The sequence below is a fragment of the Megalopta genalis genome, chromosome 5 (assembly GCF_051020955.1).
Source record: "Megalopta genalis isolate 19385.01 chromosome 5, iyMegGena1_principal, whole genome shotgun sequence".
Classification (NCBI taxonomy): Eukaryota; Metazoa; Arthropoda; class Insecta; order Hymenoptera; family Halictidae; genus Megalopta; species Megalopta genalis.
This window is the reverse complement of record NC_135017.1, coordinates 7,031,904-7,041,944: the sequence shown is the minus strand read 5'-3', so window position 1 is coordinate 7,041,944 and position 10,041 is coordinate 7,031,904. Positions and strand designations below refer to the sequence as shown.

Genomic DNA, 10,041 nt, shown 5'->3' with positions numbered 1-10,041 from the left:
CGTTAAAATATATGTAACGTCAATGAAAAAGAAATTTAATTACTTTATTTATATATTACAAAATATATTATTATTATTTATAATCTTTTATATCCTAATATCACAGTCAATTTAATATGAAACGTTAAATCTAAATTAAAGTTACTTATAATATTTGTGAAATATCAAAACTTAAATTTTGCAAGAGACTATTCACAAATAATAAATCTCGAATAAACCACAATGTTTGAAATTAAGTATTGTTCCTAATTTTTAATAGCCTCTCTCTTATTCTTTTTAACGTTTCCATATCAGAGAGTGAAATTTCTTCATTTTTCTCCAAAAATGAAATGACACAGTTTAGGCTTTCCATTGCTTTTGAAGGTGAGATTTCATTTTGTATTTGTTGATCATTCTTTATGTCTACTGTAAATAAAAAAACTAAATGTATTTATATTATTTTATTGTATTTTATTATTAATACATACCAGTTTCATCACTGAGTGGACCTTCGATGGCTGCAATGATTTCTTTATCAGTAAGAATTAGTTGACTGTCAGCATGAATCCATTTGTTGATCTGCTCCAATGTAACATTTTCATAATATGAAATCTTTTTACATATTTCAAGGATATGTTCGGAATTGAAATGATCAATACTATCATCTATCTCAATTGGCATGTTTAATAATGGTTTCCAACAATTAGAAATTGTTTCTTCTGTGATGTCATCCCAAGATTCACTGATCAAATCAATGGCATGTTTAATATCAAATGAATTTATTGCTTCATTATATTCAATTCCATCAGCTTGGGCATTTATCACAAATGTCAATAATTTTGCTTTATATCTCCGTTTTATTGCTTCGATTATGCCTTGATCAAGAGGTTGAATAATTGGTATCACATTGGGTGGAAAAGAAATTGCTCGAATTCCATCGACAGTTAAGACATCTGTTAATGAATGTGATTTGGTATTATCCAGTAATATAATTGCTTCTTCTGGCAAACCTCTCGAATTTAGAAAAGTGCGAACACTAGGTACAAACTGTTCTTTAAACCACCTTTCAAAAATAATAGCGCTCATACGGGCATTTGTTTCACTTGTATAAGTTACAGGTGACAGTCGGGGTGCTAAATCTTTTAGTGTTCGTGATTCAGGATAGTGTCCAATAACTAATAATGGAATTTTCAATGAACCATTAGCATTACAGCATGTCAGTACAGTCAATCCCTCCTTAATTTTGTTATACCTTGGAGCTGAGTAATCTGTCTTGATAACTGAAGTCTTATCTGGCATCATTTTGAAATAGAGTTCAGTTACATCAGCATTAAATATTTGATCTAAGGTTAATTGTTCAGCTTTTATTAACTTTGCTATTTCTTTTTTAAATTGATCAACTGCTTCCGAATTTGTGGATAAGTGTCCCTCTGAAGTTGCTATAAAACGAATGCCATTCCTCTGTTTCCAGTGCCGAAACCATCCATCACTCGCTTTAAAGGTCTCCATGCCACCAAATTCTTTAAAAAATTCTAGAGCTTTCGCTAACAAAAGTTTTTACAATTAAAGCTACACAATTTCATGCAGAAAAGATTTAAAGCCAGGCTATAAAGGGAAAATTAACATGTACCTTTCACATCTGAAATACTGATCGAGTTCTTCCGTTTCTTTTCATCGTAAAACCAAATGGTCAATGCTTCGTTTACTTTTTCAACAGGAGACAGACGTACACGTTTTGAATAAGTGGACAGTCTATGCTTTTCTAACGTTTCTCTGTCATGAATCCACTTTCTTACTACACTTTCATGAACATTATATTCAATAGCTATTGTTCTTATAGAAGCACCTGTATCAATTTTTTTTACTGCTTCCAATTTGTCTTGCAATGACCAATTTTTATATGTTCTCTGTTTCTTAACATTTGCACTACTGGTACTTGGTTTATTGGATTCCTTCTTGTTGCTTTTTCTGGTCACTAGAATAATTATTATATTAAGGCAAGTATAGGTCTATTATATTTTCCACTAGTTTATTTTACACTAATTTAAGTATAATATATACTTTATACTTGAGATATTGTATAAAACAGTTTTATCGCTTGGCTTCAATTATAGCTGCTCAAGGTAGAAACCCTTTAAGTGACAATTAGGAATGCCCCTCGTACATAGGTATTAGTCATACATGTGCGTACATCTCCTTTGCTTTCTACCTGGAATACAAATCTCAAATTGTATTATTAAACATACCATTTTCATTACTGTTGCAATCCTCCATGATTTCACTTTCTTCATCAGATAAATTGAATTGGCTACCAGCATGGATCCATTCATTGATATGATCCAATTCAATATCTTCATGATGTTGAATTTTTGTACACATTTCATAGATATATTCTGAAGTGAAATGATCAGAACTATCATCTACCTCGATTGGCATATTTAATAATGGTTTCCAACAGTTGGAAATTGTTATTTCAGTAATATCATTCCAAGATTCATTGATTAAAGCAACAGCATTTCTAATATTAAATGAGTTAATTGCTTCGTGAAAGTCCATTCCATCAGTTTGGGCATTTAATACATATCTTAACAATTTTGCTTTATACCGCCGTTTCACTGCGTCAATAATACCTTGGTCAAGAGGTTGAATAAGTGATGCCACATTAGATGGGAAAAATACTGCTTTAATTCCATCAACAGATAAAACATCTGTTAATGAATGTGATCTAGTATTATCGAGCAATAATATAGCTTTTTCAGGCAACCCTCTCCATTTTAAAAAGCTGCAAGTGCTAGGCACAAACTCTTCTTTAAACCATCTTTCAAAAATAGTGGTGCTCATACAGGCATTTTGTTCGCTTGTATAAGTTACGGGCAACAATTGTGGTGCCAAATTTTTCAGTGCTCGTGGTTTTTCATATCTTCCAATGACTAGTAATGGCATTTTTAACGAACCATTAGCATTACAGCATGTCAATACAGTCAATCTATCCTTAATCCTTTTAAACCCTGGTGATATGTGCTCAAAGTTGAGATCTGTGGTTTCCTTGGGCATCATTTTGTAATAAAGACCAGTTTCAACAGCGTTAAATATTTGATCTGAAGTTAATTTTTCTGTTTCCATTAACTCTAATATCTCATTCTTAAACTTATTAGCTGCTTCAGAATTCGAAGATAATTGTTCTCCTGCGGATGTTATACAATGAATACCATTCCTCTGTTTCCAATGTCGAAACCATCCATCACTTGCTTTAAATGTTTCCATGCCACCAAATTCTCTAAAAAGTTCCAAGGCTTTTGCTAACAAAAATAATGTAGCAATTAAAAGCAACATTACTTTAAAAGTAATTTGTTTGTATTGTATTTTTATTGAAAACATTAAGGCAATACCTTTTACTTGTATAACACTGATTGGGTTGTTACGTTTTTTTTCATCATAAAACCAAACAGTTAAGGCTTCATTAACTTTCTCAACAGGAGATAAGCGTACACGTTTTGAGTAGGGGGAAGTACTGTGTTTTTCCAATGTTTCTCTATCATGAATCCATCTTCTTACTACTCGTTCATGAACACTGTACTCAACTGCTATATCTTTTATAGAAGTACCTGCATCCCTCTTTTTCACTGCTTCCAGTTTGTCTTGCAGTGTCCAATTTTTATGTGTTTTCGGTTCCTTGACATTTGTGCTGCTTGTATTTGGATGACTAAATTCCATTTTCACGTATTTACTGGTTCTTAAAATGACTATTCTTATAATATAAGAAATCTGTTGTATTGTATTTTACGCTAACATAATTTAATAATATATGTTTTATGAAAAGTTTGAGTAGTTGAACCAACCTGTTTGATCATTTGACATGAACTCACATGAACTACAGTAGCCGCTCGATAAGTAGAAGCCCTTTATGTGAGAATTAGGAACGCCCCTTGCTCACACACATTGTATGCGCGCGCATTCTTTCTGCAACGCATACAAGTTTTTATATTATTATATTGCTTGTATTAAAATTTTATTTTTATTAATAAAATACACACATATTTTTCCATCGGTTCATTTTTTGCAGTAATCCTCGCTTAGTCGAGCTGGGTCATTTTTGCTTTCCCATGATGTCTTCGACGGCATCAAAGCGATAACATAACTGATGGTATGAGTAAAGTCAAAAGTGCTTGGCATGGTCACTTTTGGATTGGCGGTTGGAGGGTTAAACTCTTGAAGTACGATATTTCATTACGCAAAATATTTTAAGGAATCAATTTATATAATATGTAAGTATAAATTGATATAACATCAATTTTCGAAACTTCATGTATCCTTAAAAATGTTTAAAACAATCAACTTAATCGAAATAAAAGACTTACCTTGTTTACCTCCCGTATAAACAAGTAAATACATAAACCAGAATTGAAAAGAGCGCGTGCGTCTTCTGCGCACTCGATAAGTGTTAGAAGTAGACAACTTTACTCTTGCAGAGCCCCCAGTTTTACTGCTTATGAAGCGGTCATTGTAACATAAATTTAATTGTACTAATTATTATTAAATGAAATATTAATGTCTATATAGTAATAACAGGGATGTACAAACGACATAGATTCTTAATTTTTTACTTAAATACCATCTATATTTTTTGTTACAATTTAATTATAAAATCCATACACAATAGTTATTATTTACATTGTTCTGTACATTAAAAGAAAATTATATTGATAAAATATAGAGTCTGGAATAAAACATGATTTTGCACAAATAATGATTTAAATTTCTTATATTTTTGTTAGAATGCAAGTGATTATGAAGTATGAAGGTGTTAACATAGAGATATTTTGATAAATGAGTGAAGAGAGCATCTAACATAGAAGAAAGTATACACGAATTCATGAATTTTTTTTAAATCTACGAAGTAGATACTACGAATAGTAGTAGATTAAGTTTAAGATTTGACTATTCTCGAGCTTCGAATTCTTAAAGAATTCAAGAATTTCAAGAAAAGACGAATATATGTTTGATTCTTCTAATGCTGCTCAATTTATCTTTTTGAGTTTCAATGGTTCTGTATCTTTTATTTTTTTACAAGGAAGAGAATTACAACTGCGATTCTCCTTATCTTCACTCTGTAAATCTGTAGACAACAAACATGTTTTTTTAGATTAACATTAAATGAGCTTAATGTTATACATTTTTTAATTCTACAAGATCATCTATTGATTATTGGAACATGAAATATTAAACAATGTAATCTAATACTTACAATCTAAACTCTTTGATTGAACGAGTACTTCTGACATATTCAATGTTGATGTGAAATGTTCATTGGAGTCCAAAGAATTGCATGAGTTGGAATGCTTCGATAATAATTCACTGTTCGTAGAGGATGTGGAATATCTTGTATTGTCTAGTGTTGACGATATCATCGTAACATTAGATATACTGGTCGAGTTTGCAATTTGTTTTAGTGTTATTTCACCATCCAAGTCATTCTATATAGATATACGTAAAAAGATAGTGAAATGTTTAAATTCATTTAGCAACACAAATTATGATTACTTACATAATCTTCTGATGTTTCAACTAATTTCCTAGTTTCTCTAAATTTTTTAAGAATTCGTTCATGCGGTGATGTTACAGTAAATTGTCGAGGATAAGAAAATTCTTTTCTAGCAGGAGTTGTTCCTATAAATGCAAGAAAAAGCTCGATTGATTCGAATTCTTCTGCGTTATGCATGATGATATACATTACCTGTGGGTACATCATGTTGTATTTCGTCATCAAAGAATTGATTAACTTCTCTCACAGCTACATGCAATTGTTCAATATTTTCGTTGCAACATTCTGTTGATTCTGTGATTAAATTTTCCGAGATACTCGATATTTTTTCGTATGTATTAATAAGTTCATTTTCCTCGTTCTTTATCACACTCTCATAATTTTTATTTGCATTGTCGAATATTTTAAAAGCATCCTGTAATCATCACATTTTCGAATATTTAATCTAACATATCAACATACAATCAGTTTTTTTTACGAACTTACATCCAATAGACCAAGAGCTTTATTCTTATCGTCATCCATTTCTTGCTGCAGTTCTTCCTCATTACATTCTATAAGATTTTTATACTGCTTCAGAACATCAGAGCTTGCATTAATATTAGATTGCAATTCGTTCACCAGATTCTTCCCTTCTGTTACAGTTGCGTTTACTAGGGTTTCATTCTATCAATAAAATAAAATATACATGACTATTCTAAGCATTACTTCCTTATGATATCAAAGTTTGTGTTAAAGTTACCTTTTCTATTACAGTAATTACATTATATGCAATTTCTTCCAAATGAGTTTGTACTTGTTCTCGTAGAGTATTTTCCAATTTTATATTGTTACTACAAGTATCCGTCGAGTGATCGTTTGCTTGATCACAAACGTCACAAACGTAATTACATTTACTAGTTACCATAGAGAAATGTTCGTTTTTATCCTTCTCTAAAAGATTGAACTCGGAAGTTACATTCTCCATCATCTTAAAAATAATACTATTTGAGTATACTTGAAATTGATATACAGTAAAATCCATAAAATCATGTAATAAACTGCTTATACCCTTGCAAATGAACGGTGTTTCTCCGTAAACTCTTGCCGCTTACATATTTCATCTGCATCTTTTTTGATAATTTCAATATTTCTAAGTACACTGTCATAAGCATTCTTTTCTTCATTGCAAAGAGAATTTATCATTTCATTTACTTGAGTTGCAGTTTCTTTTACTTTATCTAATACATTCTGTTTTACAAATTGCAAATTTCTGATAATTTCGGTTTCAATTATTCCATTAATCTTATCTGTCGATGTTAGACAAATGTTATGGAAAAGTTCATGCTCCTTTTCTATCGATTCTACTGCACTCCACATCTTATCTTTCTTCCAATTTTGATAACTTGAATACTGAAATGTATATGAAATTACTATCATAACTAAGTATAAAAGTATACGAACAAAAAGTAATTTTACAGAATTTATTAAATACATACGGATTCACTTATTTTCCCTTTTAAATTGTCAATTAATAGATCTGTTTGAATTAGATGCATCTCTGGATTAGTAACTCCCGACTTCATAATGGTTTTAGCGTCTAAGAAAAACGTTATACATTTTTAAATTGCTCGTACTTATTACAAAAATATTTTCACTTGACAGATTAGTGCTTTACCGATATTATTTCTGATCGATGTACAAAATTTCTTTAAGTTTTGTCCATATCTATAGATGTCACTTTCAATACCTTCGAAAGAGTGACGAATACTATCTCTAAATTGTTCTCCAAGATCTTCAAACTTTTGTTCTGCATATCTAAAAAGGTATTTTGATTGTATCTTATTTATCATTTGAACTATAATAATTGCAATAACTTATTAATGTATAGTTTATAATTAACTCACTTTTTACGATCAATTTTTTCATGTAGTTTTTGAGAATCTGCGGTTGCCATATCCGCAATATTTACCAGTGATTGAGCTTGAGATAGTAAAGCTTGTTCTGTGTTAATATGTTTTTCTAGTAAATATTTTTGTTCATCTCTTTCTTGTACTGTGTGTTTCAATTTGTGATGCGTTGACTTTAAAGCTTCTGCAGTATTAACTAATTTGTCTATAGTTTTGTGTAATTCTTGCATTTGTGCGTTATTTTGTACATTAAGTTCATTATATATTTTCTAGAAAAGAACAAAAAAAAGTTATATTGAATAGTACAAATGAAGCATTTATAAAATAGTTACCTCTTTATCTTGCATAGTTCTCTCCAAAGCTTTTATGTGATTAATTTTGTCCTCTATTTCTTTCCTCTGTGAAGCGATTAATGTTACCATTTTGTTGTAATTGTCATCTGCAAGATAAACACCGTTTCTTTCACGTGTAGCCAATAAATCTCGCCGCAGTCTTTCAATTTCTGAAGTATATTGTTTGAGAAATTCTTTCTTCGATAACTTCTGATTTATCTCGGGGCGATTGGTGATATTTTTCGCACGGCGAGCATAATCTAACGTGGACAGGGTTTCCTCATGGTTTATACAAGCAGGGGATATGGTTGCAATAATTGATGTCTTTGTGCGACCACCTAATGACTCTTGTAACAATCTTGTGAGCTTAGATTCTCTGTAGAACCAATGGATAAAAGTATTAAAAATATCTTTCCTTCCATAAAAAGACAAATTGTAGAATTTCATTACCTATAAGGTATGTGAGGTGCTCTTTCAACAAGAGCTGTTATAACTCTACCGAGTGTTAATAACGATTGATTAACACTACCAGCTTCTCTCGCCCTTCTATCAACAGCACCAGATCTACCCACATTTTCACTACCTGCTAGATCTACCAAATTTAATTTACCCGTTTTCAAAACTTCATCACCGTCGATGCTGTTTTCTTTCATGTGTACCGTAATCGAAAATACTGTATGCGATCGACTGCAATCATTTTAACATTATAAATTAATATTTACAATAATATACTTGAAAACGTATATCTATAGAATTAGTATACAAAATAAAATATTCACCTAGATTGAGCATTCATCAATGTTGCAGCAGTTTGTCTTTTTTCTAATCCTTTCTCAAGAATCTTGTAAACTTCACTTTTACTGTGTATTGTTATTTCTTCCAATCCATGAATAATAATTGCACCTTTCTTCGATGTGTCTTCATACAATCTATATAAACATTCACGCTCTTAGTTTATTGAAATACATAAAAACTAAGAAGATTATACAATTTTGAACTATATACTTTATTTTAGAGCCATCATCTGTAGCTGACAGAAGATCAAATAAATCCTCATTATACAGTTCTAGGAAACTAACTCTAATTGTGTATTCCTGTGCTTCTAGTAATTGTAATTCGTCGAACAAGTGACTTAAAGATCGTGGAATCATGCCAGCAGATGAATCCTACAATAAATAATTTATATGAATATTGTTTTAACAAATACATGTCCTTAACAGTGATAATACAAATTTTTATTTTTAATTTATTACATGAACAACTTACACTTCGCCAATGTAGAGTTGGATCCGTATTGATTCCTTCCATTGTGAAGGTTTTTCCAGTACCAGTTTGCCCATATGCGAATACTGTACAATTATATCCAGCCAAAACCTGCTCCAATAATGGGCTAACAACAGCAGTGTAGACATCGATCTAACAATTGATAAAGCATATGAGGGTTTTAAATGTGAATATTGAAAATGATGTACAAATATAAAAAAGTGGAGTGATGCAATCAAAAGAGCAAAACAAAGTTGTAAGAGGACTTACATACCTGTTTCGAAAAAGGTCCAAATACATGATCAAATTTAAATCTTTTTGTAGAATTATCCTTTGGAAATTCATGTACTACTACTTCTTTGTTATTTGGAACTTCTACTATTGTTGACGATTTACTATTCTGCTCGGCTGCATTTATAGGCCTACAAGAAAAACAAAATGTATCGTTTTAGCATGCACAGCTGAAAAAAAAATTTGGAATTGAACAAGTAAATAGATTGATAGTTTCTTACCTGACGCGAATAAAAACTTGTATGTTTTGTGATTTCTCTTTCTTTGCAACTCGTGAGTTGAGCATGTTTCCTTTATATTAGCAGCACTGACTTTTGACACATCAATAAAACCGTATGTTTCACTCACCGCATAAAAGTTTGTGCCCTATCCTAAACACGACACATTCTTCTGTTACGATTTAAACGGAAAAAGAATTCAAAATACGTAGTAGTCCAAGCGGCCGTTAGAGGCACTGTGTTACATTTAAAGGCAGATTCTTGAATTGCAAAATAACGTAGTCACGTAACTTTACGGATTCAGCAGGTCGGTATGTGCTGTACAAATTTCGTTACAGAAATAGTATTACCTAGAGATGTGTAGCTGCTTAATAAATACGAGATGGAGCCACCGACGTTTTCTATTAGGAGTGAAAAAGAAACTCAATTCAAATAAAAATATTCTCCGGATCGAGAAATGCAATGACATTTTCTTATAACTTTTGAACCATTGGAGATACTGAAATGAAATTTTCACTAAAAATTTA

The 10,041-nt window shown here is 31.1% G+C and overlaps 2 protein-coding genes across 7 annotated transcripts; both read right to left on the bottom strand.

Moving 5' to 3' along the window:
- Positions 1-23: 23 nt before the first annotated feature.
- Positions 24-4,419, bottom strand: LOC117222387 (jerky protein homolog-like). Of its 6 annotated transcripts, none has more exons than XM_076521866.1 (8): positions 4,338-4,419; positions 4,014-4,187; positions 3,819-3,939; positions 3,369-3,722; positions 2,226-3,278; positions 1,610-1,954; positions 468-1,523; positions 24-420 (listed from the first exon to the last, which is right to left on the bottom strand). In XM_076521866.1, exons 3-8 carry the CDS (start codon positions 3,835-3,837, stop codon positions 233-235), a joined length of 3,015 nt encoding a protein of 1,004 aa, XP_076377981.1. In that variant the 5' UTR covers positions 3,838-3,939; positions 4,014-4,187; positions 4,338-4,419; the 3' UTR covers positions 24-232. The 6 variants fall into 6 exon arrangements, with proteins under 6 accessions (XP_076377981.1, XP_076377983.1, XP_076377982.1 ...); XM_076521868.1 differs by having other exon boundaries at positions 24-405; XM_076521869.1 differs by lacking the exon at positions 24-420 and having other exon boundaries at positions 1,005-1,154; positions 1,232-1,523.
- Positions 4,420-4,723: 304 nt separating this feature from the next.
- LOC117222386 (kinesin-like protein Klp61F) lies at positions 4,724-9,740 on the bottom strand. Its single transcript, XM_076521864.1, has 17 exons — positions 9,518-9,740; positions 9,280-9,427; positions 9,009-9,158; positions 8,748-8,908; positions 8,522-8,671; positions 8,193-8,429; positions 7,743-8,118; positions 7,408-7,679; positions 7,179-7,318; positions 7,000-7,100; positions 6,572-6,913; positions 6,264-6,491; positions 6,008-6,187; positions 5,714-5,936; positions 5,525-5,646; positions 5,225-5,453; positions 4,724-5,095 (listed from the first exon to the last, which is right to left on the bottom strand). The coding sequence occupies exons 1-17, from the start codon at positions 9,580-9,582 to the stop codon at positions 4,998-5,000; spliced, it is 3,222 nt and encodes a 1,073-aa protein (XP_076377979.1). The 5' UTR covers positions 9,583-9,740; the 3' UTR covers positions 4,724-4,997.
- Positions 9,741-10,041: the final 301 nt, after the last annotated feature.

Bases quoted from the DNA above. Each gene is read 5' to 3' on its own strand.
- LOC117222387 (XM_076521866.1), bottom strand. The intron at 3,279-3,368 runs GTATTGCCTTAA...TATTTTTGTTAG, and splicing joins CAGTGTTATACAAGTAAAAG to CAAAAGCCTTGGAACTTTTT. The intron at 1,955-2,225 runs GTATGTTTAATA...TAATTATTCTAG, and splicing joins TTGCAACAGTAATGAAAATG to TGACCAGAAAAAGCAACAAG.
- LOC117222386 (XM_076521864.1), bottom strand. From the start codon at position 9,582: ATGCTCAACTCACGAGTTGCAAAGAAAGAGAAATCACAAAACATACAA. The intron at 6,492-6,571 runs GTATAAGCAGTT...ATTATTTTTAAG, and splicing joins AACACCGTTCATTTGCAAGG to ATGATGGAGAATGTAACTTC. The intron at 5,647-5,713 runs GTAATGTATATC...TTGCATTTATAG, and splicing joins ACAACATGATGTACCCACAG to GAACAACTCCTGCTAGAAAA.